The 19,693-nt window shown below is 42.7% G+C and overlaps 1 protein-coding gene across 3 annotated transcripts in view; it reads left to right on the top strand.

The window, feature by feature from the left end:
* The window catches only part of TTC23L (tetratricopeptide repeat domain 23 like), a 66,820-nt gene that overhangs the window by 12,027 nt on the left and 35,100 nt on the right, over positions 1 to 19,693 (top strand). For all 3 annotated transcript variants that reach the window (XM_006071893.4, XM_006071895.4, XM_025270639.3), the window contains exons 4-8: positions 621 to 744; positions 9,635 to 9,791; positions 11,148 to 11,273; positions 13,612 to 13,789; positions 15,953 to 16,061. In XM_006071893.4, the coding sequence (XP_006071955.2) occupies positions 621 to 744; positions 9,635 to 9,791; positions 11,148 to 11,273; positions 13,612 to 13,789; positions 15,953 to 16,061 (694 nt within the window). The remainder of the gene's footprint in view (positions 1 to 620; positions 745 to 9,634; positions 9,792 to 11,147; positions 11,274 to 13,611; positions 13,790 to 15,952; positions 16,062 to 19,693) is intronic.

Raw genomic sequence — 19,693 nt, 5'->3', positions numbered from 1 at the left:
TTCTGTTGGTTTGGCCCCAAAAGTTCATTTGGGTTTTCTCCAAGATGTTAAAGAAAAACCCAAGCGAACTATCCGGCCAACCCAGTATTTCTAAGTCCATATCTTTTGGAGGTACTTATGAAATATGAGATGACTTAGTATCTTGGATTTGCTTCAGAGTCATAGAGGGAGAGGGTAGGTACATGTGGAGCATAGATATGAAACAAGATTGACCATGAATAGTTACTTGAGGCAGCTAAGTGAGTCATTGGCCATTCTGTTTTTGCATACTGTTAAAATTTTTCACAGTGAGAGGTGAAAATAAGTCCCTCTGGCTGTGATGTAGAAAGTTAACCTAGGGGCGTGCAGGGGTGGAGGCAGTAGGAGGGGCTGAGGTCACCCAGGTCATAGGTGAGGGTGTCTTGGCCTGGGTATGCATGGCAGGAATGAAGAGAAGAGCTTAGCTTTAGGACTTACTAGTAAGGTGGAGCCAACAGGACTTGCTGGATTGGCTGTGGGATGGGAAGTGGGGATGAGGGAAAAAGATGACAGTGGATGAAGTCCTGTCTTCCAGTGATGAGATGCGGGCTGGAGATTTTCCTCCTTTCCAGAAAGCATGATGACTTGCTTGCTCTCTGCAGAACATTGAAGCAAATAAGGAGCTGATTCGCTGTGTCATCCTTTCTCGGATTATTTTTGGGGAAGAACACTGGAAATGTGCACAGGCTTTGGCCACCCTGGCTTATGGCTACCTGACACTGAGAGGTACTCTGTTTCCCAGTTGGGTGTGGGTGGGTGAGCCATGCTGAGCACACACACAACCACACTGGGGGTGGGGATGACCAGGGGAGGATCCATCCCGTCCCCAATGCACAGCTCGTCAAGACAAGGGAAAGCCCATGGCTGAGGCAGGCAGTAGGATGGGGGTCTTAGAGATAAAGATAATAATGAGGGAAAGAAGGCAGAGGACAGAAGGCTGAAGGACAAAATGGGGTAGAGGAAGCGGAGCCAGTGAGGAAATAGAAGAATCAGGAAGGCCATCTCAGGGAAACCAAGGGAGGAGAAGGCATTTCAGAAGAAGCACAGTGTGGCTTCAGCAGGTTCTGATGGCAGAGAGAAGTCAAATGGGGTGAAGGCTGAAGAGAGACCCATGGATTTGTCAGTCAAGTCATTGACAGCTGGTTTGGCAACAAGTAAACTCCTTGGGCCCTGGAAGAGCCCAGATTCAGGAAGACAATTTAGGAAGCTGTTTCTGAAATTCTGACTGGAGGTGAGGGCAACTTGAAACCAAGAGGAAGGAACCAGAAGCATCTGAGGGGGGTGTTTGTCTGAACCGAGGGAAGGCAGATGCAGCCCCTCTTTCTTTGGAAGGATTACTGAGTGGGTCTGTGGAAGGAGGTTGGGCTTCATCTTCTGAAGTCAGCACTTTGTATGAGCAGCCCCAGTAGACCTTGAGTTTTTCTTTTCCAGTTAGATTCCAAGCTGACTCAAGACAGGTAAACAGGTCATGTCACAAAAGATGCTGGGGGCACTGCCCTCTTTTCCCTGACTCACAGTTCTTACTGCCACATGAATGGGCAACCACATTTGAGTCAGGGGTTAGGGGGGAAAAAGTTTTCCTGTAAAGGAAGGTCTTTTTGTGTGTTTGTTTTTTCTTGATGGGAAAAGCAACTTCCTGGTTAAGTGTCCACATAATATAATAGTGCTCAACCTTGCACCCAGACTTTCTGAAACCTAGCCTAGAATTTTTCTAGGTTATGATCATGACCTTTCCTTGAGAATAGCCCAGGGTCTTTTATTTCGGGTATAGGCTTTACCCAATTTCTTCACTTTTAAAAAAGTCTGTGGTCCTTCAAATAAAATAACAAAAGCTTTGAAAAATCACAAACCTTCAAGAGGGATGAAGTGCTTGCTGAATTCCACTTAGTTTTGTTGTCATTAATTCTGCAACTGCTTTAAAATGGATAGAATTTATGAACCAGGCTTCCATGTAGGCAGGACATATGCATCTGTGTGTGCTCATGCCTCGCTGCACGCGTCCATGTTTTATGGCCAGCAGACCTGCCTGCCTCATTTCCCTGGGAGCCTTTTCCAGTACTGGGGAAAGGGCTTCAAGCCAGAAGACTAATTTCTCTCAATAAACAATCTTGCAGCATTTAATGAGACATTTGTGTACGGGAGATGCTGTGAAGAGGACTCTGGGAACTATAAGGTACAGAAGGCACAGTCTTGGCCTTTAGAGAATTTATAACCTCATGTAGAAGGTGAGCTACACATAGACAGCTATGATAAGAAGGCACCAGAAGGCAGATGCTATGGGACTGGTTTAAATACAGGGCTTTGGGGATGCTGCCGTTGTTCAGTTGCTAAGTTGTGTCTGACTCTTTCTGACCCTATGGACTGCAGCACGCCAGGCTTCCCTGTCCTTCACTATCTTCCAGAGTTTGCTCAAACTCATGTCCATTGAGTCAGTGATGCCATCCAACCATCTCATCCTCTGTCATCCCCTTCTCCTGCCTTCAATCTTTCCCAGCATCAGGGTCTTTTCCAGTGAGTCAGCTTTTCACATCAGGTGGCCAAAGGATTGGAGCTTCAGCTTCAGCATCAGTCCTTCCAGTGAATATTCAGGACTGATTTTCTTTAGGATTGACTGGTTTGATTTCCTTGCTGTCCAAGGGACCTTCAAGAGTCTTCTCTAGCACCATAGTTTGAAAGCGTCAATTCTTTAGCACTCAGTCTTCTTTATGATCCAACTCTCACATCTGAATATGACTACTGAGAAAACCATAGCTTTGACTAGATGGACCTTGGGGTCATTGGGTAAAATCATTTCTTGCTGAAGGTAGTAAGTGATAGATTCAGGAAGAGGTACCGTTCAAGAAGGTCCTTTGAAAAATGTCTAGGGTTGGGTGGGCAGAGGAAGGGGTGGACATTTCGGATGAATAACAAAGCCTGGGAAGAGGCCTGGAGGTGGGAAGGTGCAATGTGTGTTTAGAAAGCAATCAGCAGCCTGGCTAGCTACACTGAGGACTGCTCAGGTGAGCCTGGAAAGGGCACATGGGGGCAGGCTGAGGAACTAGTCCTTTTTTGATAAACAAGGAGGACTAGTAGAGATTTTCTAGCAAGTGGTGAGTAAATCAAAGTGGGCTTGTGGAAAGGTCAGTTTAGCAATGATAACTGGAGTGGAAGCCATCTCATCTAGCTGTTTACATCTAGGTGTAAACTCAGGCTGATGACAGGGCCACAAGTGAGAAGGTAGGGATTTGAAAGTCTGTGATGCACAGATACCTTTACCTTTTGAGCCAGAAATCCCACTTCTGGGACTCTTTCCTGAATCTACAGTTATAACCTGGATGAGACAGTATGGCTGAGATTATTCTTTGCAGCACTGTTTATGATAGTAAAAGATTGGAAAAAAAACAAGTGTGCTCATGAAGCAATAATATGCACACTAGGGGTATGCAGTCTTAGAAAGCGCATGAGGAAGTTCTATCTACAACCAGGGAAAGATCTCCTGGATCCATCTTGAGGCGACAGAGAATGCACCATGCAGGACGGTGTTTGTAACCTGCCTCTTTCTGGGTGAGAAGGATGGGAGAGAAATGAGAATATGTGCTTATATTCATATAAAGAAATACTGAAGGAAACACAAGAAAGAAAAGTTACCTAGAGGTTGCTTGTGGTAAAAGATGATAAAATTGGAAGTAAGGGCTCAACATTTACCTTTGCATAAAATTTTGACTTTTGAACCATGGGTATGTACTGCTTATTCCAAAAAGACTGTGAAGAAAGAATTGGCAGGACATGGCACTGGATTTGGGGTTGAGGAAAAGTGAGGCCCCAAAATGACCATGAAGTTTCAGGCCTCTCAAGGTGCCACTGTCAGAGACAAGCAGATCAAGAAAGAAAGTGGAGTGGAAGAGGACAGTGGATCTGGTTTTTGATATACTGATTTTGAGTTGCAGTAGCAAAAGCCACGAGTATATTTTAACTAGGTGCTGGAAAACTGGGACCAGAACTTGGGAAGAAAGGAAGGGAATCATAACCATGGAGGAATATTTGAGACCAGAAGTAGGGAGGGGCAATGGAAAATTATAAGCGTAAAGGCCAAGGTTGAAGTTATAGGACTTGATAAAACTTCTTGGAGGAAAGAGAGAAGAAAAGGAAGAAGTGAAAAGACAGACCCTTGGAGAATGGACACATTTATGGGAGGGAACAGGGGACCCTGGCAGAGTGAGCAATGAGTCAGAAGTTTATCAAGGAGAATCAAGTTAGTGCAGTACCTTGGAAGCCAAGAGGAGAAGCCAGCAGCCAGGGTGTCTAATGCTGCCATGAGATGGGGATGTAAGAAACCGTGACCACACTGATTCAGTAGGACGCCTTTGGGGACCTCACGAGAACATGCAGAAGGGTTAGAGCAGAAGCCAGATCCCAGGAATGAGGGGAAGGCACAGGGGCCAGCAGTCTAGACTATGTATGTCACGTCCTGCATAGTGAAAGGGATGTGGGGAAATAGAAGGTAGTTAGGGAAGCCAGAAAAGTCACATGAAATTTATAAGAGGAGGAGACCTGGGAAGATTTCTCACAGTGAGGAAGGAGCCAGATAGAGAGTTTGAAGGTTTTAAAAATAGAGCAATGGATGCGATGGGTCCATGAGTCAATAACGAGAGAACACAAGGCCTTCGGAAAGCAGAGTATAAAAGGCAGTGGGCTGCTGAAATAGAGTAAGGGGACACTAGAAGTGGAACTCTGTTACCAGCTGATCTGATGAGAACCGTCCTGAGGCTAGGGCTTCCGTGGATGAGAGAAGGGCAGGTGGAGAACAACGGGGTGGCCGGTCACCTTGCTACTGCTGTTTCCAAGTGTTTAGAAGGAAATAGAAATATGGACAGTTTCCTCAGTTTCCTGAGACTGTTCCTATTTTTAATGAAGCAATAAATTAATCTGTTAGCCTGTTCTTACTGGGGTCTTTCCAAGTGTCTGGGGCTCTATTATAAGTTCTGCAAAACACCAAAAAAGAAGTATAAGTCATGAACCCTACCTTCTCTGTCTAGCTGGTTAAAAAAAAAAAAAACTGGTACAGGAACAAAAAGGAATGATAAAAAACCCAGGTGGTCAGACCTTCAGGAAGCTTGTGCATTTGAGAAGGCAGTCTTTTATAGAGATGCTGTAAGCAGCTTTATGAAGAATGTCCAGAGTATGTAAGGACAAGTATAATAAATTGCTTAAGAGGTACGGACCCTGGTAGTAATGATAATGATGGCTAATATTTATTTAAACTCATTTCCCACGAGTGTGCCAGGAACTGTTTTGGTCCTTTTTCATGAATTAAATTAATCCTTGCAACAACCATACAAGTTAGGAGTTATTTTCATTGCTGTCTTATAGATGAACAGACTAAAGTACAGGTAGATTAAGTAACTCATTCAGGTAGTGGCTAAGCCAACTTCTGTACTTGGAAGTCTGGCCCTAGACCCTGCTCTCTTAATCACTACTGTGAGAACTTCCTAAATATAGGTGATGTTCTAAGGTGACAAAGGCTGAGGAGCTCTGAGCAGATTGTCTGTGGCCTGAGTCAGAGTAACAGACATCAGTGGTGGAATCTTATCCTAAATTAAAAAGAAATGATTGATACGTCGGGTGAACAATCTCCGGACCCCTTTCCCAGTCTATCAGTATGTGCTTGTGGTTTCTGAGTCTCAGGCTTCAGAAGCAGGTCTTGCTGCTGCCCTGATTTTCACTTCTGTAGTTGCTGCATTCCTGGTGCAGGGAGAAGGCTGGTGTCCTTGGCTTGGGAAAGCAAGTAAAGGAAACTGACCTGGTCTCGGAATAGACGTTGGAACTGGGGAGTTGGGACTTGGAGTTAGGGAACAAGGTCACTGATCTGTGAGTGTCCTCTGGAGAGAGAGGAAATGAATCTTACATGTACACATATATGCAGACACTATTTTTCCACAAAAGAGAGTTTTCTTGTAATTACTATAAAGCATTAGATTCTGATTCATCATATTTTTTTGTCATCCTGAATTTTCTCATGTAGGGAATATTATAAAAATATTATCACAGAGTGACATTTTAAAAATTTATTTTATTTATTTGGCTGCATTATGTCTTAGCCCTGGCACATGGGATCTTTGTTGCATCATGCAGGATCTTTCACTGTTGTTCAAGCATTCTCTAGTCATGGCGCTGGGCTCCAGTAGTTGCATTGTGTGGTCTTAGTTGATCCACAGCATGTGGGATCTTAGTTTCCTGACCAGGGATTGAACCTATATCCCCTGCATTGCAAAGTGGATTCTTAACTGCTAGACCACCAGGGAAGTCCGAGAGTGAGATTTTTATTTTTAAACAAAAAAAGGACTTTTCTCATACTTGGAAACTTTAGAAAACATTTGTCTGAAGCTGTGGTCTCTAAACTCCTGAGAGTTAGCTTCCTTAGCACTAAAAAAGTTTTGTGTGCTCTCCATAAATATGTATTTATTATAAACTATGTACAATGGCATCAAATATTATGTACTATTATAAATATTCATTAAAATGAAAAACAATAAATACTTTTTTTTAAAAAAAGAAGTTTTTATCCCCTCCCACACACCCTAATGGCATCTTTCATACCCAGAAGGGTATACACATCCCACTTTGGAGACCAAAGTGCATTCTGGGAAGGGTAAAGGAGTCATTTTTTCTTTAGGGCTGAACTTTGAAGTTTAATGAGCTGTTTAGTTCATTTACTTAAGGCCCACTGGTCACGAGCTCTGCTTTTTCATCAGAAGGAACACAAAGCAATGAAGGGGGAGACAAGAAACTATATAATTAACTAGCTGATGCGTATAGAGGAAGTGTTCCTCTTGGGGATTTCACAAGTAGCGCTGGGCCCCCAGGGCTGGGGTGTGGGGCTGAGAGGGAGACTTGCAAAGCCTCAGAACGACTTTAGGATCTGTTTCTCATTTAGGAGCCCAGGAGCAGTGTTGTGCTGATCCAGGAGTGGTTTTCAGTGGCTCATCCAGTTTCACTTTTCTCCTTCCTCTACACCCAGGGAAGCATCTAAATGTGGTTCCTGCTCTCCTTATTGACACAATCCCAAGGGCCCAGCTGGTCATGGAAAGTAACCTATCTGATAAAAAGACTCTCAGTTTCCTAGTCCGTTGTCTTGGTCTGATTCCCTGGCAGAGTTTTCTGTTGCTGCTACCTTCTCAGGACCTGTAAAGACTCCCTGTCACCCTGCAGATCAAGTCCAGCCTCTTCGTCTTGGCATCTAAGACTCCATTTTCCCCATCCGATTCGTATCTTCCTTGTCTTTCAATTTATTTTTTTTCTTGTCTTTTAATTTAAACCTCCCTTTAGTCAGACTTGGAGAAGGCAATGACACCCCACTCCAGTACTCTTGCCTGGAAAATCCCATGGACGGAGGAGCCTGGTGGGCTGCAGTCCATGGGTCACGACTGAGTGACTTCACTTCCACCTTTCACTTTCATGCATTGGAGAAGGAACCCAGTTTATGGGGTCACAGAGAGTCGGACTTGACTGAAGTGACTTAGCAGTTAGTCAGACTGGTCTTCTCACAGCCTTCCCTAATATTCCAGCACATGTGTGTGTGTGCGCACGTGTGCACACACACACACGTTCTGTCTTCACGGCCTCAGGCTGTTTCCTCCTAGTGGAAACCCTTTCCCATTCTTCTCCATCAGTCAGAACCTACCTACTCTTTAGGCAGGAGAAGAGTCCCACTTCCTGCATAAAGACTTTACTAACTCACCGTTGCTCTAAGTGTGGTCCTCAGACAGCCTATATCAGTATCACCTAAGACAGCTGTTATAAATCTGAACCCTTGGTTCTCCCCTTAGAACTTGTGAACCATAACTACTGGAGGCCCAGGACTCTGCACTGTAACATGCACTTTCCATGCAATTTGAGGACCCCTGTCATCTGGTAACTTGAGATGTAGCCCTTTCTTTGGCGACAGAGTCTGTTTTTCTCTTCTGTTGAGACCTACAGAAAGGGCATTTCGGAGTATTCTAACAAAGACTTCTTGGCTTCTGGGTCACTTTTAGGTCTTTCAGAGAAACTGTGTTCTCATTGTTGCAATTCATTAAGAAGGACCTGCACATTTGAACATATGAGGGCTTTAGGCTTTAAAAGCAAGTCCTTTTAATCATCTCTAATGCCACTGACTACACTGTGCCGTGAAAGCAGCTGCAAAGGCCAGTGCTGTGTGCTGTGCTTAGTCACTAGTCATGTCCGACTCTTTGCAACACCATGGAGTGTAGCCCGCCAGGCTCCTCTGTCCAAGGATATTCTCCAAGGAAGATTCTCCAAGTACTGGAGTGCGTTGCCATGTCCTCCTCCAGGGGAATCTTCCCGACCCAGGGATAGAACTCAGGTCTCCTGCATTACAGGTGGATTCTTTACCATCTGAGTCACCAGGGAATCCTAAGAATACTGGAGTGGGTAGCCTATCCCTTCTCCAGGGGATCTTCCCGACCCAGGAATCGAACTGGGGTCTCCTACATTGCAGGCAGATTCTTTACCAGCTGAGCTATCAGGGAAGCCCCCCATGAGCCAGAGAGAGAGCAAACTGGGGGCTGGGGTGGGAGGGGCAAGTCAAAAGCACAGCGGGCCTCCTTCTGTGGCAGGGTGAATATGTTTCCCAGACCTCGGGTCTGCAGGGAGGAAAGCTGTGCCAGCCATGGGTGGTCCTCAGGAGGGCAAAGGAAAAGCTTTCTGTGTTCTCTGCTGGCCTTTCTCTTTTCTCCAGGGTTCCCCTTATCCATCAGAGATCACTGGACATGAGCTGGTGTGGAAGATGAGGAAATAGTTCTGTAACCTGAACACTCCCAAATCTCCCTTTGTTAACTGGACTAATTCCAGTTCAAATAAGTGGCTCAGGAACACCAGCCTTTAGTTAGAAAACAAGGGGAAACACGCCGCATGTTCTGTCTTATGGGGCGTTGGCATCCCTTTTGTCTTCTTTATCTAGAGAGGGGCCTCACTGCATTAGAAATTAGATCCTCTGTGTGTGTGTGTGTGTGACCAACTAGTATCAACAACTTAATCTTGGACTGAAAAGAAATCCCCAGATGGAAGTAATTGTATTCATAAGCCCCTGTCTTTATAGAATCCCTTTTCCAGCAAGCTCAAAGCATGCATTCTGTGGCATTAACCCAGTTCATTTCTGGACTGTCTCCATGTGTTGGTAAAAGGGCAGCTGCTGTAATTTTGTTGTCATTTCACATGTGGGGGAACGGAGAAGCTCTGTGGGTTGAAAAGGTCACATGGCATTAGCAAGAGATTGAGACTGGGATCCTCAACTTCCTTTACTGTCTCCATCACTCCATCAGTGATGTCCAGATAGAGTCTGTTGATGAATGCCAGGATGGCTGCATAAGAAACACTTGTGCAGGTAATTTCAAATATAGAGTCCTGGATCCCCTTCCTCTAGAGATCCCAACTCAACAGGTCTAGGGAGGGGGTGGCCAGGAACCTTCTTCTTTACAAGCATTCCAGATGATTCTAATGCACTGCAGTTTGGGGAACCAGTACTAAAGACCGTACTGACAACCATACTGCCCACCTTAGCCCCTCCCAGGAATGCCTTTGACTGAAATGTGCCTTCTTTATGTTTTCCTTCTTGCCCTTCACCCTCCAACTCCCCCAGGCCTTCCAGCTCAGGCCAAGAAACATGCCGAGTCCGCCAAGAATGTCCTGCTGACCTGGAAGGGAACCACAACCTCAGACAAGGAGGAAAAGCAAATTCTGGAGACTCTGGTCATGCTCTACTACACTCTGGGAGTGGTCTGCCTCCTGCAGAACCAATATCCTTTCCTTCCCAGCGGGATCTGGGGATCAGGGCCGGGGTCCATCCACGCCAGATGAGTCATCTCACATAGGGTGGGAGGTGGAACCGAGGCCTCGTAGCTCTATTCTGATGTCCGAGCTCTCCATGAGCCTCCACTAGGAAAGTCCGTCTTAGAAAGTACAAATGTTCCTCCTGTGTCTAGTCACATGAGCTCTGAGTTGAGCCAGGAGGGTTCTCACTGGGGACACACCTCCTGGGCACCTGAAAGTTTTGGGAGCCTGTCTTGCGCTTCGTTGAGCTCTCAAGACAGGCAATGTTAGCAGTAAGGAGGTGGGTGATAATGGCAGTGGCCATGTAGGAAGACAGAGGATGGATGGTAATTTGAAACACTGTCAGAGTAGGCTACACATCCTCATCCCCTGGGGAGCTTTAAGAATGATTGCTATTTGGGTCCCACCCCTGAGAGTTTGATTTAGTAGGCCCCGGGTGCATCTGTTCCCTGAGATTTTTTAAAAGCCCCAGGTTACTTGTAACACACAGCCAAAAACCTCTGATTTAATGTACACTTGATGGTTTTAGTCTTTCTAAAATGCTGTTGAGAACACTGCCCATGAAGCCGAAGGCCAAGCAAAATAGACCAAAGAAATAGTTTTCCGTATTTCAAGGGAGAACAGTTAAAAATGCCTCTCCTCCAAAACCTTGTGATTTTGACAGCCTGTGGGTACTATCTCTGCTTTTGAAAACTAAGGGGTCTTTCATGTTCATGAATAATCATAAACCCTCTTTGAGCTCCTCTCTACACATCCCCCCCTCTACATTTTTGGTCCTGATATACTCAGCTTGCAAAATCTGATACATTTCCTTCCTCTCTTATGCCATTCACCAGAGGGCTATTGAGAATGCGGGAAATGGAAGGATATTGGGAATTAAGGGGATTTTCTTTCCTGCTGTTTGCCTCTCGCCAAAAAGCTGCTCTGCTTGGACTTTCTAAATGACCCAGAAAGTCCCTTTCAGCAAAATTGGTTCCTCTCTTTTGCCATTCACAGAAACCAACTTGGGAAAAAATGAATAATTGTTGTCACACAGTAGATGCCTCCAAGGAAGTCCCGTGTAATTCACGGTTTCCGTTCACTCCCAGTGCTTGCCACCCATCCTAGCCCTGGACTCCTGCAACACCACAAGACACCCAGGGCCCCGTTCCTTTTCTGAAGAATCCTCCCTTCTCGACAACACGTTCAGATGAAAAATAGAGGGAAGTGTGTGTTCCCAGATACTGTTAACATTTTCCCAAGGGCCCCTTTTGTTTGCTTACCAACTCTGCCCTGGTCAGTGGGGGTGTTTGTGTACCTGGCACTCTCCTTGACTGTTTCACTGGCAGAGAGGCGTATTTCAACCTGCAGAAGTCAGAGAGAAACATGAAGGAGCTGAGAGAATCATATAAGGGAGGCACTTGTGGATTACAGGTGTCAGAGAAAGATCTAACAATCGCTTTGGGCAGGTGAGATCTGGGCTTAGAGAAGCCTGGATTTTTATGACTTTGTTTTTGTGCAGTCACTAAGCCTTGTCCGACTCTGCAACCCATGGACTGCAAAGCACCAGGCTCCTCTGTCCTTCACTATCTCCTGGAGTTTGCTCAAATTCATGTCCATCAAATCGGGGATGCCATCCAACCGTCTCGTCCTCTGTCACCCCCTTCTCCTCCTGCCTTCAGTCTTTCCCAGCATCAGGGTCTTTTCCAATGAAGTCAAATCTTCACATCAGGCAGCCAAAGTAATGGAACTTTAGCTTCAACATCAGTCCTTCCAATGGATATTCATTTTTATGACTAAAGCCCGGAATTACATGATTGTCCTGTACTCGGTATATAAGGGGAGAAAATTATTTAGAGCAAAAGAACCAGAGATTCAAATAATAGTAAAAGAGGCTCATGTTTACCAAATGCATACACCATGTTCTAAGTTTTCTGTGCTCCTTCCCATTAAATCCTCATAGCCACCCCTGAGATAGCTGGTGTAATTACTTATCTCATTAGAAAGAGGGCAAAGAGACTGAGCTGAGGATAAAGAAACCATCCAAGGAGATAAGCTTTAAGTATTGGATTGGAACTTGGTCTGAACTTACAGACTCTTAGCCCTTCCTTGTGCTGCCTCTCCTACTTACTCTAAAATTACTTTATTTTTTTCTTTTTTCTGAATTGCCACCTACTTTTGTCATTAAGTGGTCTTCCCTCATAGTTCAGTTGGTAAAGAATCCATCTGCAATGCAGGAGACCCTGGTTCGATTCCTGGGTTGGGAAGATCCCCTGGAGAAGGGATAGGCTACCCACTCCAGTATTTTGGGGCTTCCCTTGTGGCTCAGCTGGTAAAGAATCTGCCTGCAATGCAGGAGACCTGGGTTCAATCCCTGGGTTGGGAAGATCCCCTGGAGACGGGAAAGGCTACTCACTCCAGTTTTCTGGCCTGGAGAATTCCATGGACTGTATAGTTCATGGGGTCACAAACAGTCGGAAATGACTGAGCAACTTTAACTTTCACTTTGTCATTAAATATGACAACTTAAATGATAAAGAAGAAACACTTAATGAGAACAATATATTGGAGGTCTTTGAGTTATTCATAGCACATGCATTTTTAAGGGAAGTTGTATTCCATATGGAAACAAAGTTCATGGAATTTGTTCAAGCCAGAATGAGACTTAGCTGTTTTACAGTTAGGGATCCTCTGAGAATCAGAATATTTAGATATGAGAATGGGCCTATCAGAGTTTCAGAGGAAAAAAAAGAATAATAAAAGGTTTACTGTTCCCTAGATTTTTCAAATATCTTCACATCCTTGAAAACAGTCTGTTTCCAGAACTGTAAGCACTTGGCATGGTAGGGTAGACGATGGAATGGTAAGTAAATGAAATACATGAGTCATACTTGCCTCCTCTAAACAGCTATGAATCTAGTAGTCAAATGGGAAATGGTGGGGAGATGTTGGAATGTCCAGAGTTGAATCAGAAACAATTCTTAAGTCTTCAGGCTTAAGTTAGAGTCCAGTGACTGTCTCCTGCTGACACACGGGGCAGTGACTTAGATTTTTGTGCTTATGTGAAAGATAGCCTTGTTCCTCTTTCAGAATAACTTTGAGTGTGTATTTAATTCATCCATTCCACACAGTTGACCTGTTTTGTACACGCAGTGTTCTAAGTGTTGGAATGTTTACAAAAGTATAACTACTTTCTCGACACTGTTCTAAGTGCTTTACATGTATACACGTCAGGATCATATTTTAAGTACAGTTTTCTGTTTTTTGAACTTAGCACATTTAAAATTTTTCATGTCTGAAGTATTTTATTGTGTGATGTGCCATGAGTTATTTAATCGTCCCCCTTTTGGTGGGGAAATACTTACATTGTTTTCTCTATACTGCCTTATTTTTAACTGAGGAAGAATAAACTAAACTAGATCAAACAAAACAAAGGAAAACCCCTGCTTTAGCCTAAAAGAGAAGGAATCAGAGGTAATAAAATTTTATTTTGATTTTAACAAGTCTTTGTTATGGGGTAAATTATCCCATCTTATGAACTGCCTGACGCCATTTTTTCCATATGCTTTTTTATAAAATTAGCCTATCGTGATATATTAATGGGTTTGATAAAATGGTAGTAAGTGAAATCTGGTGGGTAAAATACTGGTTAATAGGAGTGTGTTTACGGCAAGGCTGGACTTTGAGCCACCCACACAGATGATCAGCCTGTGAAGGCCAAATTGTTTGGTTCTTAGAAAGTTCCTTCTGTGTCTGCAGAGCAAGTCACCTCGCTCTGACTTTCCACCCTTGTCCCTTTTCTTCCAGAGCCTCCTTGGCCAACTGCAGGTTAAACCTTGCGCTGGTATACTTTGAAAAGGCAGTTGACAATGTTATTGCCAATAAGGGTGACGATACGTCAGATCTGGTCAGTCTTTACCAGGAAATTGCTCAGATCGAGCAGCTGAGGAGGAACCACGAGCAAGCCATCCAGTACTTGCACCAGGTAGGTAGGTTGGCTGAAGTCCAGGCCAGGAGGCTTTGTTTGGCCGCAGGCCTGGTTCCCAGAAGGAAAGAACGGGATGGGATCTATTTTCCTCCAGATCCACACAAGAGACCTTCCTCAAACTCTGGACAGGGAACACAGGCTCATGGCGGGCCTGTCTGCTGTGTGACCTGATTTAACACAGCATTTCCCCTCCTGGCTTCCCTCACCTCTGTCTGTGCCAGGAAGAGGGAGCTGAGGGAAAAAGCCAGAGGGGCAACTGAGTTCACATCTTTAACAAATGCAAAGGGCTTCTAAAATGAAATTTTATAATATTTTGGTGTAATGCTCTAATTTGTCCTGTAAACTAGTCTAGCTGGTTGAATTTCCAATCTAAGGTTAAACCACCAAGATGGTGTTTTGCTTGGAGGTAACTAATTTGACAGATGCCGAGGGGAAAATGAAACGAGACATACAAAGGAATGTTGAGTCTATCATAATTTAAACAGTGTAGGGCACTTTATGTATCAGCTACTTAAAACTTTCCTTGAAACTGCTGGTTAAATTCACCTTTTCTCTCCTCAACGGAGAACCGTGCCCATGGCTTCAGGTATCTCCCATGACTGAGATCAGATCATAGTACTGGATTTCCTATTTTGCAAAAAAAAAAGTGCACTGCCCTCGAACAGTGCATGTGACAGCAGTCTGCTGCTGAAGAAAAGGCATTTGCCTGCAATCCGGAAAGCCCGGTTATTGACATCACAATGGAGAGATGTTTAGGAGTGCTGCCCGGAAGACAGGGAGTCCACTACTTACGGAGAAAACCTGGCCGGTGTGTCTGAGACTCCCTTAAAGCAGCAGTCCAGTTTAGAATGAATAAAACATTACATAATCAGGGTTTCCCAACCACAACAAAAATAATAGTTCAAATGTATGGAATGCTTTTACCATGTGCATATGAGGCTATATTAGTTCATTTATTTCATGAAATAAGCATATGAAGTAAGCACCATTATTTATTTTTTTAATCTTACTTTAAGCATTAGGAAACTGAAGCACAAAGAACTATAGCTAATTCACTGGAAATTGTATAGCTAACAGGTTGCGGGGGAGGTGGGTGAGCAAGGATTTGAACTCAGAAGATTTGACCCCACAGCCCCTACTCATAACAACTCTGCACTGGGTCTTAGCTCTAAAGTGTTGTCTTGAGTGCTGTCTGGAGCTCCTTGAAATACCTCATGGTGTTTGGCCTATGAAGTATGAAGTACAGGTGGCTCTTTTCTTGCTGGTGGGTAGTACTGGATACTTCCTGTTTTCTTTCTTTTTCCAAAGTGTTACTCCTTCCATTTTAGTTCAGATAATAAAAGCTATTATTTGTCTAATGCTTATAGTGTTTAGTGATACCTAAACACTATATACATATTCATTTAATCTTTACAACTGTTTGTGACAAATACAATTTTTTTCACCCCTGTTTTATATTCAAAGAAATTACAGTGACTTGCCTTATGTTATACTAATTGGCTGAGCTAAGATGGGAACCCAGACAGCTGGGCTCTAGGATTCACGCTTTACTAGACTTTTTTTTTTTGATACTGAACCTTTGAGAGGTTGAGCTAAAGCTATAATTTTGCTTTTGTGTTGAAACATAATAAAAAGTAATAATTTTTTGAGAACCTGCCATGTGAAGGGTGCTGTGCCCAGTGCTTTGCACGCATCATCTCATTTAACCTTTCCCAAACCCTAATCAGGGCTTCCCTTGTGACTCAGCTGGTAAAGAATCCACCTGCAATTCTGGAGACCTGGGTTCAATCCCAGGGTTAGGAAGATCCCCTGGAAAAGGGAAAGGCTACCCACTCCAGTATTCTGGGCTGGAGAATTCCATGGACTGTTAGTCCATGGGGTTGAAAAGAGTCAGACACAGCTGAGCGACTTTCACTTTCAAACCCTAATCAATGGAAAGTATATATTCTTTCTACATATGAAGGTAAAATTACTTGCTCAAGAATCACAGAGAGGAAGTAGCAGATCTGGGGCTCAAACTCCTCTCTCAGGTAGGTAACTCCATGATTAAATAAACATCAGCTGTCAATCAACCAGCACTTCTATGGGAGCTACTATAAAATCCACAGTGAAACACTGCCATTTGGGTACTTATCCTTCTCACGATTTTCTGTATTCTAGGCCCATTCTATCTGTGTCTCTTTGTACACTGAAGTCAGCCCCCAAGCTGCAGAGGCGAGCGCATTACTAGCCAAGGCTTATGCCATGTCTGGAGAGGTCCGACACAAGGGTAGGTATAAGAGGTGATTTTGCAGATATTATCATTTCCCTCTCATAGGAGGGATGCGCACTGCCAAATGGAATAGGGGTATCTATCAATATGGACAGATGACAAGTAGCTTTTCATGTCTGTGATAGAAAGATAAGACTAGATACCATTTTGTAGAGTCATTTACACATGGATTTAGACACAATAATATCTCCCCAAATTAGCTGGAACATCAAAACCAGTAAGATCATCTGATTTCTATTTCCTTTATTCCCTTAGAATCTCACCAGAATTTACCTGCATAAACAGTAGAGAATCCTACATGCAATGAACATGGCCTGAGATCTATCAGTTAATTAGGAAATCCAGTGATAAAAGAGAAACATTGGCACCTCTCCTCATCCTCCTCCACTCTCAACCTCCTTGACTCTTAGAATGTTTGTAGCAGCTACAATTTTCTCGACTTCTATTCAGAAGTGAGGTACTGGGGGTTCTAGAGGAAAGCTGAGTCATGAACCCATCCTTCAGCAGTAGTCCTTCTCAGGCAGTGCCGTCCTTTTCATTGTGGGTAGCTTTGAGAGAGACTTGGAGGAACTGGTAAGGAAGGACAGTCCCATGCTCACCTGGCTTGATCCAATTAGTGGACACTAATGGATTCAGTGGTTTATCAGGAGGAATTTGAGATTTATAAAAAATATAATTAAAATATTTTTTAAATGCTGTGCTTTTAAAAATAATATATTTTTTAAAAATAATCTTTTCTGTACTTATAAAATAATCCATTTTGGTGGACATTATTTGCCAGTTATATATATGAGAGAGAAAGGAAGAGTGTGTGTGTGTGTGTATGTGTGTCTGATGAGGGGGGATGATATTATTTTCTATTCTTGTATTTCCCTATGTTATTATATAAACTTTTTTTTTAGTTTTCAGAAGTTATTTGGATATTTTGAACATGGTTTCTTTAGCATGAATGTTCATTGAAGATTCTTATTCTGTGTTTTCTAGCTAATTATCTTGCTCCTTTTAAAAATATCCTTGTGTATACTCACAGTATTTGTGCTGCATGTATATATTTGCTTTTTTAAAACAGTCTTCATGGTTATTAAGAAATTTAATCTGTTTGTGAATATGTAAAATTTGTTTTTAATGAGAAAAAGTCTACGATTATAGAGTTGGGAGATTCCAAAACCGTCTTATTCTTTCCTTACATACTAATTTTTAACTCAAGAAAGTCTTCAACTCCTAGCATCCTCTAAATTCCAGATGGATTAATATTTTTTATATCAGAACTGAAAAATATAAATTAGCCAGAAGAAAGTTCAGTACTAGAATAAAATGTACTAAAATTAAAAATTGGAGAAAAGAAGAATTCTCTGAGCATGCAAAGATATACCTGAAAAGAAGAGACCAGTAAGTTTAATTATAAAAAAGATCTAAGACTTGTGCCTGTCATGAAAAACCGTAAGTAAAGTAAAAAACTCAACCAAGATGAATAGATAATCCAAATAGGCCCTAGTTTTTTTTTTTTTTTTTTTTTTAAGAGTTTGTAGTTAACTTTCTAAGAAAGAAAGCTCCAAGCACAGATGATTTCACTGGTTAATTCTACTTAACATCTGAAGAAGAAATAGCACCCATCCTATATAATCTTCTCCAGAAAGTTAAGGAAGAAGGAATACTGCCCATCTCATTTTGTGAGGCCAGCATCTCCTTGATACCAAAATCAGACAAAGACATTACAAGAAAAAACAAAACCAAAATAACAAAAATAATAATAGACCAATACCTCTCATGCACATAGATGTAAACAACAACAACAAAATGTTTAGCAATATATAAAAAAGAATAATACACAATGATCAAGTGAGGTTTTTTTCCTTTGAGAATGTGAGGCTGGTTCAGTATTCAAACCTGAATCAATGTATTCTACCATATCAACTAAATCCTAAAAGAAATCAGTCCTGAATATTCATTGGAAGAACTGATGCTGAAGCTGAAGCTCCAATACTTTGGCCACCTGATGTGGAGAATTGATTCATTGGGAAAGACCCTGATGCTGGGAAAGATTGAAGGCAGGAGGAGAAGGGGACAACAGAGGACAAGATGGTTGGATGGCATCACCAACTCAATTTTGAGCAAGCTCCGGGAGTTGGTGGTGGACAGGGAAGCCTGGAGTGCTGCAGTCCATGGGGTTGCAAAGAGTAGGACACAACTGAACTGAACTGACTCCCCGTATCAACAATCCAAAGACAAGAAGCACATAATCTTATCAATTGATGCAGAAAAAGCATGTGACAAAATTCACTATCCTTTCATGATAGAAAGGGAACTTCCTCAGTCTGATCAAAGGCCTGCACAAAAGGCCTACAGCCAACATCACGTTCATTGGTAAGACTGTATGCTTTTGTCTAAGATCATGAACAAGGGCAAGATGTTCACTCACTACTCTTATTCAACATAGTACTGGAAGTGTTAGCCAGTGTAATAGGCAAGAAAAAGACAGACAACTTAGAAGAAATAAAATGGTCTCTATTCAATCGACAGCATGACTGACCAAGGCATTTACAATTCCAAGGAATTTACAAATCTAGAACCAGCAGGTGAGTTTAAGCTTAGCATGGTCATAGGATATAAGATCAACACTAATATATTATCAACGCTAATATATTTCTATATTAGCAATGTACAACTGGAAACCAAAATTTTTAAAAATATCATTTACAAGAACCCCACTTCCTAAGTGAAACACTTAGGTATAAATCTAGCAAAATATACACAGGATCTGTGTGCTGCAAACTACAAAATCCTGATCAAAGACAGATGGCCTAAATAAATGGAGACACATTGTGTTCTTGGATTGGAAGACTCACAGTAGTAAAGACGTCAAAGTGAAAGTTGCTCAGTCACGTCCGACTCTTTGCAACCCCGTGGACTATACAGTCCATGGAATTCTCCAGGCCAGAATACTGGAGTGGGTGCCTTTTCCTTCTCCAGGGGATCTTCCCAACCCAGGGATCAAACCCAGGTCTCCCTCATTGCAGGCGGATTCTTTACCGGCTAAGCTACAAGGGAAGCCCAAGAATACTGGAGTGGGTAACCTATCCCTTCTCTAGCAGATCTTCCTGAACCAGGAATTGAACTGGGGTCTCCTGCATTGCAGGCAAATTCTTTACTAACTGAGCTATCAGGGAAGCCTGTCAAGTTTTCCCAAATCAGTTTATGAATTTAACTCAATTACAAGCAAAATTCCAGTAGATTTTTTTTCTTTTGGCTGGGCTCAACAGCTTGTGAGATCTAATTCCCCTACTGGGGATTGAACCTGGGCCCTCAGCAGTGAAAGCACTGAGTTCTAACCACTGGGCAACTAGGGAATTCCCAGGAACTTTTGTAAATATAGATAAGCTGACTGCAAAATTTATATTGAAAAGCAAAGAAACTAAGAAGCTAAAACAATTTTTAAAAATAGTACAGTTAGAAGAATCGTACTGCTTGATTTTAAGATTTACTCTATCAATAGAGTGGTATTGGTAAAGGGACAGACAGAAATCAGAATCATTGGAACATAAGGAAAGCCCAGAAATAGACTTAATTAATTAATGGCCAATTAATTTTTGACAAAGGTACAGAAGTAATTCAGTGTGCAAGTGATAGTC

Source organism: Bubalus bubalis, chromosome 19 (genome assembly GCF_019923935.1).
Source record: "Bubalus bubalis isolate 160015118507 breed Murrah chromosome 19, NDDB_SH_1, whole genome shotgun sequence".
NCBI lineage: Eukaryota > Metazoa > Chordata > Mammalia > Artiodactyla > Bovidae > Bubalus > Bubalus bubalis.
Note: the sequence above shows the minus strand (reverse complement) of the source record. Positions and strands in the feature narration are given on the sequence as shown.